Below are 17,220 nucleotides of genomic sequence, written 5' to 3' on the forward strand. Positions count from 1 at the left end.
GTAATACAACTTCTCTGTTTTATTTACCAAAATAAAAGAGCATACTATAACCTTCCATATCCATGACTAAATAACATTTCCCTGCAAAGCAAGAGATTATAAAATATCCTGCATGTCATTTGTCATAGTAGGACTTGCAAAGGACACCAGAAGGTGACTTACATTTAATTCTGTCTTTACTTTTAAAATCTATTAAAATCTACCCATCTCCATGGTAACTCAAAACATATATTCCTCCCACACAGTTTGATTGATAGTTCATAGTTTGTTTTACAGTCAACCTTTTGTTTGTTTGGAAATACATAAAAACTGTCTAGTTGATCCTAATAATCTTAAATGACGCCATGAATCTGCATGTGGCAGTAAATGAAAGGTACTGCATATATGGCTCCTTGTTATGCTGTTGTTTAAACCAAATAAACTGCTGTAGCATCCTGTGGTTTTTAAAGCAAAGTAACTTTCAAATAAATTATAATAGATTTTCAGATTTTAATGGTATAAGACTAGCTTACAAACTAATTTTATTTTACTCTCCTCAAAACATACACCTACTTTTAATTCCTTAGAGCTCAGAGTCTTCCACAAAACACTATGAGAAACTGACTACATAAAATTTCACAAAATTAAGGAAGGAAAAAATAGTAATTATGGGAACCTGTTATAACCTTAAAATATGAAGCACTTGAACTGAACTTCAGCAAGTTAGCACTAAGGGGAGAAGTATTGAAATGGATTGCATTTTATAGCAGGAACCTAATAAATACTAAATGTAATTTCTACATGAATACTGCTCTTCCAAGGAAGAAATGTAGAGAGAGGTCATGACATCCACTAAAGACCTCTAAGAAATCATAGCTAATAAATTGATGTAAATTCAAGTCTCAATTTGACAAAGCAAGAGAAGGGCTTCTACTCAACTTTCCAACACACCTAAGCAGCATAGAAGTCGCTGATCTTAACAAAAAACCTTCTAATTGCCCAAGATAATGAGTAGATATAAATCACACTGTGACACTTTCACATTGAGGTCTTTATTCTGGTCCCTGCAATTCAAGAAAGATGGGACAGTCTGGAGCAGGTCCAGGGGAGTGGCACAAAGATGATCTGAGGGCTGGAGGTCCTGGCCTGTGAGGAAAGATGAAAGCAGCTGAAATGAAGATGAAACCCTTTTCCGTCCCAGTGCTGCAGTACCAGCACAGCCTCCACAACAGGACTGAGGCTCTCTGTCCACAAGGAGACACAGGGAAAACACAAAGGGCAATTGCACCAGGAGAGTTTTCATCCCAGTGTAAGAAAGAGACTTTCAAAAAGAACAGCCATTCACTGGATTTGGACAGGGTGCCACATAATCTGATGTAGGATCCCTTTCTGACAAAAGGCTGGGCTAGATGATATTTTGAGGTCACTTCCAATCTGTAACACTCCATGGCTTATCTCCAGCTTCCTCCTCCATGAGTAAAGATCCTGAGTTACAAAAATATCCACCTTCCACATACAATGCTGAAGTGTTCATCATTCTGAATTCTCCAAATCATTCTGTACACGCTCATCACAACCCAATCAAGAAAAATCTTCAAGTATTTTGTAGCAATCAAATAACAAATCTGCTAAAAGCCTCAGATTCAGTTGCTAAGCAATGAGATCATTTCTCAGTGCACTGTTCCTTCTGAGGAACTGAAGAACTAGATGCTCCTGAAAGTGGAAATATTTACTCCCTTATATGCTGTGCAGCACTTCATGAGACTGTCTGCTGCCTCAAACTCCTATCTGAGCTCCTGGTCACTCCAGAAAGATTCATCCTTCACTCCAAACATAGAAAGATATAAAAATATCCATAGCACTGCTGAGCACTATTATCCTGAGTCCTGTCTTCTGAAGTGATAACTCTGTCTCTCTGTTAGTGTCAACTGAGGCCAGACAAGCTCTTCAAATTCTTTTAAAATGACTCTCACAAACCTGAACAATCACCCAAAAGGAATTTTCCTTCAAGGTAACCTTGAAAATGACATGAAAATGAGTAAGAGGAAAGAGAGCCATGTATACAAGCAATACTGTTTCTGTACATCTGTCTCGGTACAAGTATCTCGTCTTTCCAGGAGTTTGTTTGCACCGAATTTAAGAGTGAATTTAATATGCTCAGCCTTGATTCGAAGAAATTCTGTTCCCTGAAGGGAGACCTTTTGATGCAGCACATGCATTTTAGGTCATGTCATATTTTCTTCTGCCTACATATTTCAGAAAATCCATCAGCAATTCCATGTTTTATCAGATATGAAGAAAGCACATCTCACTGAATAAAAATTCAGTGAGAACACTCCCCATAAGAGTAAACTACCTTAGTGGTTCAGTGAATGGCATTTTTCAAGATGAGTTTTAACTACTGCTTCAATTTTAGGGACACCCAAAACCACCCAAAACACATAGCTGCAATTGCACCAAGTCCTGCTACCCACTCAGCTCCTTAATAGGATCCCTCAGGAAATTTAAAAGGAGCTGATGGGGAAATTGGTTTCACACTGAGCTGGCAAAAATGCTATTCCCAACAACATTAGGTCTTACTCCTGAAAGTAGACAAGAAGTCACCCCACACATCTCCTGCTCCCCTTTGCATAAAAGTAGCAAATTAACGTTATTGATCTGACCAAACTCTAAATTGGGAAATTATGTTTGGTCTCTCCACAGTCATCTGCTCTTTCAACAGAAATAGTCCTCACATCACATCTTAGACTCTGAGGAATTTATTTTACAATTAAAATAGCTTCTGTGCACCAAGAGTGAGTTTCAGTGATCTCCTTAGCTGACTTAAAAACTCACAGGAGTCTTGTTTGACCTAATTAGCAAAAGCTTACAGAGAACTTGCAGATCCTTTATTTAGAAGTAGTATAAAAATAACAAATCTTATCAACACATACAGGGTAAGAGAGAAAGTTAACAACCTTACTGGTATCATTTTGCTGTCTCAACAGAAGTCAGTAGACTAGTGTGGGCAACTACCAGAGAGCTGCACACACCCACTTCACTGTAACAAATGCAGTTTTGCAGCTTTATAAACCTCTGTGCCTAAACAAGTCTCCCCAAGGTTTGTTCTTGTTTTTCTGCCCTCTCTTCCTTGTCCCTTCAGAGTAGGCACAACAGGCTCAGCTGCTTACAGCGGTACACTTATAATCTCACTTTTCCTTTCTCCTCCACTCCAAATTCAGTACAGGATTGAGGAAGGGAATCACTGGCATCTTTTGCTTATTGCCTTTGCAATACTGGGAAACAATAAGAAAAACCCTTTCCTAAATTTCTTAGGCTTCCACAAAAAGACAAAATTCTTGTGTCCAAATGAATCTAAAGAACAACAGAGAATACTGGAGCCAGGCAAAACAGCACCACAAGATACAGGGTCTGTGCACCTTCTGGCAGTACCCAACTGTGTGTGTAAACACACACTCAAAACCACATCTGGCCAGCTGTGGTTAGCAGTTATCCACATTATCAGCAACTCCAGTGGCTACATAGTACAGATTTTAAACTCTGAGATCCACACTCACAAGTGAGCTCCCTCCTAATGAGTTTTACAATAGCAGTGAAAGTAGGAAAACCCAAACCAAGTAGGTCAACTAGTAGAGTGGCTTTTTTGAAAGTGGCTACTGTATTTCATTGTTTCAGTGCTCATCTCTGAAGCCTGAATACAGCCTGGATACAGCCAGATCAGAAGGCAAAGAACTGCTTTCCATTTTCCAGTGCCACGACACTGCCTTATCTGCACACAGATTACATACTGAAATAGGGGAAAATGTGCTCTTTACATAGAATCACAGAATGGGTTGGGTTGGAAGGGACCTTAAACCTCACCCAGTTCCACTGCCTGCCATGGGCAGGGACACCTTCCACTGTCCCAGGTTGCTCCAAGCCCCATCCAACCTGGCCTTGGGCACTTCCAGGGATGGGGCAGCCACAGCTGCTCAGGGAAACCTCTGCTAGGACCTCCCCACTCTCACAGTATAATTCTTTTTCCTTGTATCCAGTCTGAATCTAACCTCTTTTCATTTAAAACCATTACCCCCTGTCCTATTGCTGTGGGCCCTGCTAAAAAGTCTGTCCTCAGAGCTATTAAAGTTGTATCATCTTTACTCCTTTAACAAATAATAAATATTTAAGTTCTGTTCCTGATTACTTAATTATTTAGGAAAAAAAATATTTTTAAGTAGGTGTAGAATTTTTAGCAAGGTCATAATTTTTGCTAAAAAAATCCCATCCAATACAAATAACAGATTCTGATAGTTTCCACCCCAGTTTTATTTGCATTGCTTTCCAGTTGGAGAAAAACCTCTGGTATTTTAAAAAAAAACTTGCTGTTCTGTCAGGATTTAAACAGTTATATGATTAGAATCCTAGTACTCAGAGCATAATTTGTTATCACAGTTAAGCAAAGAACACATCATACATCTTTCTATTTCAAATTCATTTCAGGCACAGCCCTTTCTCTGTGAACTCATTATGGACAAATGCCTTTTTCTCCTCAGACCAAAACTTGGCTTTCACCTTGATAGCAAAAATTACAAGACTATCACAGCCCTGTGTAATGCAATGATCTCAGGCTAACCTTCCTAATACATTTCTCAGAAATCTAAACTAAAATTGTTGCACAACTCCTGTAACTCAAAGCCGTTCAAGCTTCTCCATGCACAGTTTATTCCCAGTGCTACTATGGACTCTCTGTGGTCAGAGAGAAACGAGGAAGATTCCCAATATTTTACACCAACTAATTTTCTACAACTGTCTCAAAGCTGTGCTTAGCTTCACCCCTCTGTTTCTCACTGTTCTCCTCCTCTCTCCAATTTTCTGTCAGCAAAACTTCTTTATCTTGGAACAACATAACATCCCTCTCCAGGCAGTGTTTTAATCACTGCAGGCTTCCTGGGTATTACATCCCAGCTCCCATTGTTTAACTGAGACACAAATACAAACCTTACAATGCACCTCAACAATACCACCAAGGTAATTGCTGGGAATTTTTAATTGAAACAAACTTTGTCTTTCAAGAATCCATAATCCAGGTAATGAGTTCACCAAAAAGCATGAGCTGAACATTTGAGCCTATTTAGAGATGTTCAAACCCACATTGTTTGGCAGCATCACTGACCAGAGGAGGGTCCTTTGCAGGCACTGCCCTACTGAGAGTGTCTGTACAACAACCAGGACTTGAATTTCCCCTACAGTAAGAAACTTTTCTACAGAGCTGACTAGGCACAGCAGTATGATAAATAACATTAATTACATTTCTTAGATTATTCTTATTACAGTTTGGGAATAATAAAAAATTCTGCTGGTGCTGCTCCAACAACAAGCAAGGATTTCCATTTAGTCTTTCAATATATTTTAAAGTATGTCCTTACACAGCTTCCAGCCTGAGCACCAAGGATAAATTTCTAATCCCAGCTCCGCCACAGGCACCTCAGTGCATTTCCTCAGGCTTCCAATGTACAGCCCACAGATGGGACAAATGTCTATTACCCACTTAACAATGGTGTAAATTGTTCTTCTGCCAGAAAAGCTGTGGCACTGTATCAGTGGCCTAGAGATAAGAAATCACTCAAGGTGCTCAAACATTGGCAGCTTGGCCCAGGGAAGCTGGGGAGTCTCCATTCAGAAAGAACTCAAAACCTGCCTGGTGCAGTCCTGTCAGCCTGGTCCTGCTTGAGAAGGCAGCTGATGATCTCAAGAAGTCTCTTGACTTCTAAACAGTTTGACTTCTTGTTTGACCATCTAAACAATTTTGTGATTATTTCTATATTAGAATTTTTTATTAAGTTTTTGGGGAAAAAAAAACACAACACAAAACAATGTGTTTTCTACTCAGAAGCCCTGCCCATTTCTTCATCATGGAGTAGATGCCTCCTTCCAATGTTCTAAGAGAACAGTAAATTCTTTCCTTTGTTATTTAAGGATACAATAATGGTTTGTGCAATGTTATAAGAAATATAATGAGCTACAATAGAAAGCAGTCCCAGAAAGAAAAATCACTAAATGAAAGTTTATAGCTAGAGCTTTCTCTCTCCTTCCCCTCAAGGAACTGGTGTTAACAATAAAAAAGAAATACTTTACTAGAAAGGAAGCTCAACTCATTTGTAGGTAAAATTATTCCCCTTTTTCCAATTTAATACCATTGCCAATATTACTGTTGTCATCTTCAGCTGACACTGGGGAGAGGGGGAGAAAAAAAAATCTTAGAATTAAGATTCTTAGGAAGAAAACAGAAAAGATCACTCTATTCCCATACACCAGAGAGGTAAGTATGTACAAAAGAAAAAAGGAGGAGTAGTAGGTGTAAAAGGTGTTATAAAACATGGTATATACCATGTGCCCTGTCCCTCCTCCATTAGATCAGATGCTCCTTTCCAAGAAAATGCCTCCAGGGACATCAGACCCCAGAGAAGAACTGGGACCAGCAAGAGTAAAACTGATTTCATAAGGATTGATTGCTTTCTGAAGTACAGAACACAGCTGGTTGTGCTGGAGATGCACCCACTGCATCATTCCTGGGTTTGTTTCCTAGTTTAAATTGTAAGGGTTTAAATGAGGAAACAAAGCTGCTGCAGCTCTGTATAGAGGTATTTCTCTAAATGAAGGACAGGAAGGAAATGCAAGCTTAGACCACCTGCAGTTCTTGATCCTAATCCTACCATTAAGGCTTGCAATTACTAAGCTAAAAAAGAGAAAATAAAAACCAGGGAAAAATACCTTCAAATGTTCAAGTTTTTTATCTGCTATGTCATGGGCCTTGGCGATTAAAATGTAAGAAAATAAGAGGGATGAAAGCAGAAGTAGGAGGAATTATGTGCCAGCAACTAAAAAATATATAAAAAGATGTATATAAAACTCAATACACTTATCCTACTGTTTACTTCTAATTTATGGAGGAACAATTGTACAAAACCTCCCATAGTTTGAGTTCTTCTCCTATCAGACTCTAGGCACTAAAACACCTACTTACAAACAGTGCTGAATAATTTTTCAAGTCTTTGATGGGAGTTACAGAAGTATTATATCGTATCATATCTTACATATTTAATAGCACTTTAAAATTGTTGCCGTTTTTTGTAACAATGAAGTTTTCAGATCTGAAGGCAGAATTTCAAAACTGCAGAAATTTGCGGTGTAGCCCACGTGACTCTCACATGATCCATTATTCTGCAGTTAGGGAACCCTCATTAAATCTCACAAGGAATCCAACAGTTCTGATGATTCTGATGGATTTTGAATGCACAAAAGCAGGCAACATTTCTCCCAGGGTATTAGAGATGCGCAAGAAGAGGAGCACTGCTCTTACCACATACAGCTGTTTCCAGAGCACGGCCCATTCCTGCAGCGTCGCTGTGACTTCAGTCACCACAGAATCTTCAAGAGGAACAACTGTTTCATATTGCCTGTAGAAAAAGAGGGGGGGAAGAATAGGAAATATACCCTTGAAAAGGTAGAAAAATAAATGTGACAGCACAGTAATTTGTAGAATTCTAGAACTTGAATTTGTTCAACATAAGGAGAATATCTTAAGAGGATCATTTTGTCTGTTGTAAAGCTGAAGTGACTCCAGAATCAGCAACTACTCCTCCATTACATTCCACAAGATTAAGCATTTCCTGGTTACCTGGTCAAAATACATCGTTTCATTCTAATCAAGGTCAATGAAAAGTTTCCATTACTACAGCATGTTAAATTAACTTGCCTGTGAAGTGGAGTCCTTCACAATTTGGGTCCCTTCCCTAAGCCAGTCCACCCCTTTTTCCCCCTCCAATAATGTTAGCCAATATCAAAATTACCCCAAATACCTGCTGTCTCCTAACCTGTCCTATCCAGAAGGCTTTTTCAACATTGCAGATGAAATCTGAGGGGTCTATCCTCTAATCAAAAGAATAAAACTTGTTCCTTTGTGGTAAAGATTTTCTAAAACCATTATAGGAGAACCACAAGAATGGTTTGGAGTGGAAGAGACTTCAAGGCTCATCTCATTCCCCCCACTGCTGTGGGCAGGGACACCTTCCACTGTCCGAGATTGCTCCAAGTCCCATCCAACCTGGCCTTGAACACTTCCAGGGATGGGGCAGCCATCACCTCCCTGGGAAAACTATGCCAAGGTTTCACTACCCACAACCCAAAATAAGTCTTCCTTAAATATAAACCCACCATACCTTGTCTGATTCCTACAGACCCTGCCAAAATCCCTGTCCCCATTGTCTTACAAGCCCCTTTTAGATACTGAAAGACCACAAGCAGCTCTGTCCAGAACCTTCTCTCGTCTTCAGGCTGAACAAGCCCAGCTCTCCCAGCCTGTCCTCACAGCAGAGTGCTCCAGCCCTGGGGACAGTCCCTCTAAGTCTTTCGGGATGTTTGGGGAGGGCAGGGGCAGTGAACAGGCAGCTGTGTGCTGTTCAGCTATCTGTCAGGTTCAACACATGCTCTGTTATTTCACAAGTGCTTATAATGGCCCCTGAAATATATTCTGAAATAAAGAAGTTTTAAACAAAACATGAAATAAAAATGCCCCTCTGGTTCAGAACTGAATTACATTCTATTGTATCAATTGGTGCATGAGGCTTTGATACTTTTAAACAGTAGATCAACTTTCCTAGTAAGTACTGAACTGGTTGCCCTTCACAAACTCTAACAGCAAGGATAATTAACTACACATCACAGGGATCTGCTCCTTCCCCTAAGGAGAGTACACATTAGGAGTGGTTATTCTATGCAATATACATCATTTTATTACACCCCAAAATTATGAAGCATGAGTATTACAGCTGCCCTTACAACCTTTACTGAGGGCCTTTGGGAACCAATTTACAATTCAAGACTATCAGAAGTCACCTGTTTTTCTGCAGGTAGTTCACTAAGTGCCATTTAATACATTTTATCTTCCACATTTAATTTGTTGCCTCAGGTCACTGTCTGAAACATTGCAATTATAAATCTCACCACAGCAGCCTTTATCTGGAATATGCAAGTAAAAGCAGCTATGAAAACACAATATATTGATTTTAGGAGTCTCAGTCAATCTCACAGGAAACTTTGCAGGTTCCAGAGCTCCCAATCAGTAACTTCCTTGACATGACATTGCCACCAGTGTTGTTAATTCACATGAACTGAAATAAACCCAGTGCCAGCAACACGTGAGCTACAAACAGAGAGGGGCAGAGGTTTCAGCAGTGCACTTCAGTCACTCTTTGGGTAAGGTGGGGAGGGCTGGATCCTTTGCAAAACATTCAAGGTAACACAGGTACCTGTCAGTTATAACTCTGAAAATCTATAGATAAATGAGATTAACTGTCTACTGACTGGTGCCTCCATAACAAACAGGAAAATACAGTATTTTGCCAGTGAGGGAACAAGGAGAAATGGAAAAACATAAGTAGAGCTCTTTAAATGCATGTGTTTCAGATGAGACCGCAAAAGTTACAATTTTATGAGCCAAAGCAAGCAAGAGTAACCATCAGACCTGATTCTTGCTATATTAAAAACAAACAAACTATCCCCCAACTCTGTAAAATTATATTTAATTTTCAAACCCTCACACAAAAAAGATATAATGAACTAAAACATCTCTGTAAGTTTCAATAATTATTTGTTTCCCTTCTAGATAAAAAGCACTGTAGCTTCATAAAAATAAGGAAAAATACTCACCCTCTGTTACTGACAATTGCCTTTTTCAAGTGAATATAATTTGCAGGAAAAATCCCCTGCAAGAGAAAAAATTTTGTACATTAGAAAAATACATTTGCCATTTTTAGCATTGGTAACCTAAGGCACAATAAATAACTGCCAATATATCCATTAAAAACCTCCCAAACAACCATTGTGTCAAAGCTGCCACTCAAAACTCTACATTCAGCTTAGTAACAATTGACTGTTTTAGTCTTAGACCATGACACCGCACTGGACCAAACCAAGATCAGAAAAGTGATCTTCTGCAGTTTGCAGCACAGCACCAGCAGCTCCCAGAGCAGGCTTATGATGATTAAGGGTGACATTGACAGAGGCTTAAAAAAACAAATTAAACAAAAACCAAAAGCCCACCATCAAATCTGCATTGAGCCCCCATGGACAGAAGTATTCTATTACTTGCATACCCTGGAGCTGTCAGTTTTCCTCCCTTTCCAAGGAAAAGCTGTTCAAACCCACTTGGAATACCTCCAGTTATTTGTCTTTTGCTGTTCCCATGAGGGCTGGACTCTGACCTTGCCTGTGCCAGTGTGCTCTTGTGTGTTGAGATATGGGAAGAAGGGGTAATTTAATCCAACCTTTTTCCAGTGTTCCACATTCTCTGTAAAACACAGGGCCCTGAATCCTCACAGCAAAGTCCATCAGTGTGTGAGAACAGCATCCTGCACTTCAGTGGGAAATACAGGAGCAGCACTGGAAATCTTTGGATTAAAAACCAGCTGACAGCCTCTGATAAAAATGTCAGCAATCAAGTGTGGGTTTTCAATTTTTAGACCTTTAAAACCATACAATTTAGGAAGAAAAATTTTCAGGGAGGTGGTTAGAAAGAAATACTAAGTAAATAGAATTCCAAATGATAAGCAAAATTCTTTGTTCACAGGCAAGACTAAAATTATAGACGAAAAAAAGCTGAATCTAAGAGGAATGGCTTCATCAGAAAAACAGTAAATGTGTTTGCTTTCAGCCACATGAAAATCCAGAAAAGGAAGAAATGCTCCTTCACTTCCTTGTTTGGTTCACTTCTAGTTAATGCTGCTTATTTCTGGTATCTAAGAAACCAGGGAAGGTTTGAATGGCTCTCCTGTCAAAACTAAACATATACACAAGTAGAAGTACCAACACACACAATGACTGCAGACATTTCTTTAAAAGAATTATAGTCATGACAATGTAATACAGATAATATTATATTTCATAATACAGGTAAACATGAGGAATCTGGTATACTCTTCTCTCTTTAAATACAAGCAGTACTTAAACCAACAGACAACGAAGTGAAGCTCATATAAAAGAACCTACTGGCATGTTTGGATACCAACATTTACAAAAACTTAGATGCATTCACAAAAACAATCACACCAGAACAATGAAAAAAGTTCTCCAAGAGCAAAAACAATGGAAAAAAATGGAAAATAACCAAATATAGTGGTTAAACTCTAAAAATCTGAACCCTCCCCAGAACAACTCACAAAATCCTTTTTCAATAGACTTCTTTCAAAGTTGCTTAAATTAATAATTCAACTTATTAAACATGTTCTTAAAAATGCTGCATTAAAGCAATGCAGTATCACCCACCTATGCTTTTCTTAGGGGAGTAGAGTGGAGAGGATCAAATTGGATGAGATTTATAAATGTTGAAAAAATTAAATGTTACATGTCAAGAAGGTTTCTGATTCTTTGAGTGATTAATGGGTATCAATCAATTTAAAAAGAAATCCAATCCTCCCACAGGAAAAAAAAGTTAGAGAAGGAAAATGAAAAGTTTACTGGGTTGCAACAGCAAAATAGATTTAATCTCCCGTTAGACTAACAAATGTATTCATGCTTACCTTGACACTGGGCTTCTTAATGGAAACACCTCTGTACCAACCTGAAACCAGATAAAACACATTATAATTATTTTTGGCGCTGCTGTCTTTACACAGAAGCAAACCGACTACAACTATGGACTGAGCTACTGATATCATCTAAAAAAACAGCTGTGCTTCACATAGGTGAAACTTTTAAAAGACTTTTTGGTTAAGGTTTTTTGTTAAAATTACTTTTATTTTGCCCTGCAGTGATGACAAACCCTTAACAACCAGCAATGCTCTTGTTTCTTCCCACAGGAATAAAAGCAGTTTAGTTAGTTCCTGTACTAGTAATCACCAGTCCCTGTGGCAAAGATTCATTCAGCACTCAGGGAAGAGTCTGCACTGAACACTTCCAGGCTGGCACATGAGTCTTGTTGTAGTGCTTATCTTGACAAAATCTCCAGACTTCAGAAACCTGTAACAGCCATTATCATCAATTTCTAACGTGCTTTAAAAATATATAAATTCTTTGCATGTGTCTGGTCTTACGCATGTCTGAGTAGCAAACAGGCTTTAGGATCTAATTTACAAATCCCATTATTTTTCTTGTATCCCCCATCAGGAAACAGCTCCAGACAGGACAATAAACGAGGAATCAACCACAAAACTACTAAAGCTGTAAGTTGAACAGGAGAACCCAGTTCCTGCTGCTTCCCACAGGTGACAGTGTTGTCACTGCAGGATTCAGCCGGGAATAAAATGACTGAAAACCTCATCCAGCCAAAGAGTGGAAAAGCAGCATGTCCTGGAGCTGGGCCTGGAGCAGCCCCAGGACTGGGGGGGACAGTGGGTGCCAGTTCTGGGGAAGGGGCCTGGCCCTGCCCAGCCATCCCAAACTCCTGGGCAGGCCCAGCTCCAAGCCAAGCTCAGCCTCAGGTGTCATGAGAAGCTACATTCAGTGTCAGCCTGCCATAGGCCAACACCTCCACATCAGCTAAACCCACTCCTCATAAAACATCCTCTCATTTTCCTGTGACCTCCTACCTACTGTCTTCTCCCCTCCCTTATTTAAAATTGCACTGCCAATACCTGCCAGTAATTTGCTATGGAGACTGGAGAAGAACAGAACAAATAACTGGGTATTTTGTCTCTCAGAAAAACAACTTCAGATTTGGCTGAATTATGATAAGGGTCTCATTGAGAAGATCAGATGTGGGGAAGAAGGCTTTGAATTTCTTTTAAAGACAGCCTGATAGTCTTGAGCTTTTGTTTTAAAAAGGGAATCTAAGTCACTATGAAATAAAATAACTGATGAATTCAGGACAATTACAAACCTTAGTACAGAAAAACTTAAAATCCATCTTCTTCATTACACAAATTTCTCATGAAGTACATAACACAAAGATTTGTTTTCCTATGAAATCATTGTTTATATTAAAAAATAAAATTATTGTTGTTTTGAATTTATTTTAGTTGATCAAGCTTCAGGGCAACCATATCAATGCAAACATATATTGACAAACACATGCAGATCCTTAATATGAGTGATTTCTAGAACTCCACACAACTGTGCCCACACCTGCTTTTGAGCAACAGATGCTGCATATTTTTAAGGTCACAGAAAAAAATAAATGCATTTATCCTGTGATTCACTGTTACTAATATTAAATACAGTCTGTACCTCAGAAATAACCAGACATTTAAGCTCTAAGACAAACAGAATGACAAACTTCTTGGTAAATGGGGAAAAAAGTGGTTTTATCCAAGTTTGTGAATAAACCTGTAAAAGAATAAAACCCAGTAAAGTGGGTGACCATTAATAATCTAGATCTGGAGGGTAGTAAACAAACACATTTCCAAAGACTACCTAATTTCTCAAGTTCTTGTTCTTCATTCCTAAACAAACTTTCAAAGCTTACAAGCTCTGTCTTTACAGAGTTGTGAAAAAGAGGCAGGGAAGGACCCTGAGAAATCACCCAGCTCATCCAAGCCACATCTCTAAACCTCTCCTCACATTTAGTCTGGTTTAATCAGCATCCAATCACTTATTATCAGGGCTGAATAACACTGCACTCCTTGGCTGTGGAAAATGATCCATACATTTGTAAAACCTAGATTCCAAGGTATTTCTGCTACTCCACACAAAGCAGTTTGAAAGCAGTGGTGTTGCACAGGCAGCTTTTCAGAAGAAATTTATTCTACAGATCAACATTGGCCAGTAAAACTGCAGGTAACGTGAAATTTTGGTATAATACTTAGAAATCCAGCATATTCATGTCAAGTGGAGATGGCAAATCCTCACTGGACAACCTATTTCAGTGGCTCAGACAACATACATGCACTTTTGCAACCTGAACTTTCTTCAATGCTATTTGAATGTTTGATTTTTTTCATCTGGACATCATGGAGAATATTTTGTTGACTTCCCTCATGCTGTTTCCCTCATATATTTGAGAAGTTGTTACATTTCCTTTAATTTTATAAATTGCGCTCTCCAGATCTTAGTTATTAGGTTTTTTTCTTTTTTAATGTGGTATAATTGCTTTAAAGTCACCCCTCTCTATTTTGAGTTTCCTTCAACTCTGTGCAAGCAAGAGACAATTGAGGAGCTCAGCAGAAGCTGAAAGCCCTACGCTGTGAAATGCAGAACTCATTCTGTATCACAAAGTAAAAGCTATGGGAAAAGGTACAATGATTTTTTTTTTAAATGCACATTTCGAAAATTGCATCTGCATCACATTATTCCCTAAAATGAACTAAACCTGCATTCAGGAATTAGTCTTAAACACATTGATATTGATGTAATCATTTATCTTAAAGAGCATTTGTTTTGGAGGATTTAATGACAACAGTCATTAATCCAGGCAGATGTTTTAGCTAATTGTGATCTCAACAAGCACTCCCTGGTTGGACACAATACTGACCAACAGGTTTAAGGTGTCACTGCACTGCAAATAATAACCACTAATATTTCAGAATTATGGCATGCATTTAGTGACACATGGTCTTCAGAAGGTACTGACTTCATAGAAATGGCGAAGCAGATGGGATTTAAAATCAAGGAGAAGAAAAACACAGCTATGAAGTGACAAGAATTTTGTGAATAAATTAATGTGAAACAATGATGACATCTGCAGTGAGGTTGGGAGGGGACATAGCTGAGATAGCTGACCTGAATCAACCAAAGGGATATTCCATACCACACATATCATTTGGTACAAGAAAACCAAGAATTAGTCTATCAGAAATGCCACTCTAAAACTACCTGTACCTGTGGAAATCCACTGGGGGAACTTGAAGCCACATTAGAGAATCTGCAAACTGTTGGATACAGATCAAAAACCCCTCTTTCCAAAGGTGTGTCACACCTTTGTCTCAGTAATAGTGCAGCCTTAGTTAAGTTGCAAAAGTAGCTCTGGGGCAGTCCTGCACATCTCAACCTCTTCATTTCAGTGACTAGAAGAGCTACCAATGCTTTTTTGATCTTTACGTGAAAGTGTGTTGAACGAAACCGGATATTCTTTCTAAAAGCCATCTCATAACCTTTTTCAGATTTCCACTTAATCCACAAGAGGTCTGTCATATGGAAACAGCTCACCCCTTTAGAGGACTCAGTAACAAAACAGCAAAAGGGTCCTAATTGAAAGATATTGATCTATTTTTCAGAAAAATAAAGCTCAAGTATCAGTGTTAAGTAAAGAATCACAAGGTGCAGACTGTAGGAAAAAATAAATTCTGCATATAATTTCTTGACAAACAAAATTCTGAAAATAAATTGCAAAAGTATTTATGGTAAATTCTAAAGCTAAAATCTGCTTTTGAATAAAGCACTGATAGTAGAATCTGCTACAGCAGAGAATTCTTTGTCCTACAAAAACAAATACACTTGGCAGTATTGTGAGTAACCCTCACACCTGGAGCAAAGCTCTCTTTTGCAAAGACAAGCCAATAAACAATTGTTTTTACCTTGTTATCTGCATGTGAACTGCTGTGCAGAGCTAAAGGCACCCAAAGTGAGCCAGGAGAGGGACAGGAGCAGCGCTCAGCAAAAGCCTCCCGATGCCTGGAGCGCTCTGTCCTGAGCTGGCTGCTCCGTGAGTGCCGGGCAGGAGGAGCAGCAGCTGAACTCCTGGGCCAGCCTGGGGTCAGCAGAGCCACGGGAATATGCTGATAATGCTGCCACAATAAAAGGCAAAGAGACATGGGATGTGTTTTGTCGTGGCACTGGCCACAGGGATGTCAAGAAGCCACTCCTGTGCTCTGAAAGATGACTTTCAATATCTGGGCAGGATCCGCTGCAACAGAGGTGAGAACCTGAGAGGCTTTGCTTCCATGGGTACATTCCACAAAAGGCAAAGAGGGAAAAAAAGATGAAAAGGCAGGAAAAAAACAAACAGGAAAAGGGATATCTCACTGGAGACATCTTCCTCAGGCCAAACACAAATTACTGGGAAGGAGTCACTTTGGCCCAGGCAGCCACAGGAGAGTTCCCGACTCGGATGAAAGGAAACCTGCAGGGCTCCCACAGCACCGACAGCCTGGAGTGGGACTCCTCCCTCATCTGAATGGCACAGCTTGGAAGCATGGCAAAGGCACCACTTCTCAAGCACTTTGAATTCATCAAGAATCTTTAAAAAGAGCCCTAATTGCAAGTTATATCTGCTGCTTAAGTGTCCCAAATACCAGAAACACATATTTTGACCATGCCATCACTGCTGGAATAACAGAGGGAAACTTTAAATATATTTTATGCATGGTTTAAGAACACAATTACTAATGTACACACATGAAAACCATGTAGATAAATACTTGTGTGGAGAGTAGAATTTGCATGGCTAAGATAATAGTCTTTTAACTGGCGCTTCAGGCATCAGCTGGTGTTTCCATTCTTCAGTGAATATACAAAATTCTCAAGGTAATAATTGCAGTTACTGAAGTTATAGCATTTTTAATCTAAAGAAAATTGTCCTCTAGCAATAAAAACAAATGGACAAAAGAGACATTTTAAATTTAGTCTGAATGCCACTAGTTACTGACAGCCACTGCCTGTGGCAGGGCAATGGCCATGTGACTCGAAAGACAGGGTGTTCTTTAGAATGCACAGTCCAAATGTGTATTTCAAACCAGGAGTGTGCTCATGCTTTGTCACTTGACCAAAGAAAACTCCATCTTTCAGCATTTCCAAGTGCCACACTAATGCCCCTCCAGCTCCTCCAGGCACGCCAGGCAGAGCAGAGAGCTCCCCCGGTGCCCAGATCTTAAGTGGAAGGGCTCAGAGAGGGGAACAGAGAGGGGGAAAGCTGTGAATGACAAGCACAAGTCTAAGTGGTGTCTTGATGAACATTTCTAACCTTTGACTGAGACCAGGGGAGGATCTGAGAGTCCTTTATGAAAGCTGTAAGTACAAAACCTCCCTGGTAGCACCTGGTGCTTCGCAGATGGTACGTGTTTGATGGATACACAGGTGGAGCCTTTGGTAGCTGCAGAAGAAAGGCAGGTACCAAGTCCATGGGTTTGATTTACTGGAATAGTGAGCAGTGGGAGGCCTTTGTCAGACTTAGGAAGGGTTAAAAACCAATGACTTAGATATTTGTGGTCGGGTACGAAGGCACACAGAGGAGCAGGCAAACAAAATACAAATTTGGGGAAATCCAAAAGTTCCAATTTCAAGTATGTGAACAAGATCCAAATTAAAAAAGACAGCTGTATTTCAATCCATTTC

At 39.4% G+C, this 17,220-nt stretch overlaps 1 protein-coding gene across 1 annotated transcript in view; it reads right to left on the bottom strand.

The window, feature by feature from the left end:
- DOCK3 (dedicator of cytokinesis 3) overlaps window positions 1-17,220 on the bottom strand; it is a 183,324-nt gene that overhangs the window by 144,238 nt on the left and 21,866 nt on the right. The window contains exons 3-5 of the mRNA XM_058845181.1: window positions 11,535-11,575; window positions 9,667-9,722; window positions 7,319-7,415 (exon numbers count right to left, since the gene is read on the bottom strand). Coding sequence (XP_058701164.1) covers window positions 7,319-7,415; window positions 9,667-9,722; window positions 11,535-11,575 — 194 coding nt within the window. The remainder of the gene's footprint in view (window positions 1-7,318; window positions 7,416-9,666; window positions 9,723-11,534; window positions 11,576-17,220) is intronic.

Source organism: Poecile atricapillus, chromosome 9 (genome assembly GCF_030490865.1).
Source record: "Poecile atricapillus isolate bPoeAtr1 chromosome 9, bPoeAtr1.hap1, whole genome shotgun sequence".
Lineage (NCBI taxonomy): Eukaryota > Metazoa > Chordata > Aves > Passeriformes > Paridae > Poecile > Poecile atricapillus.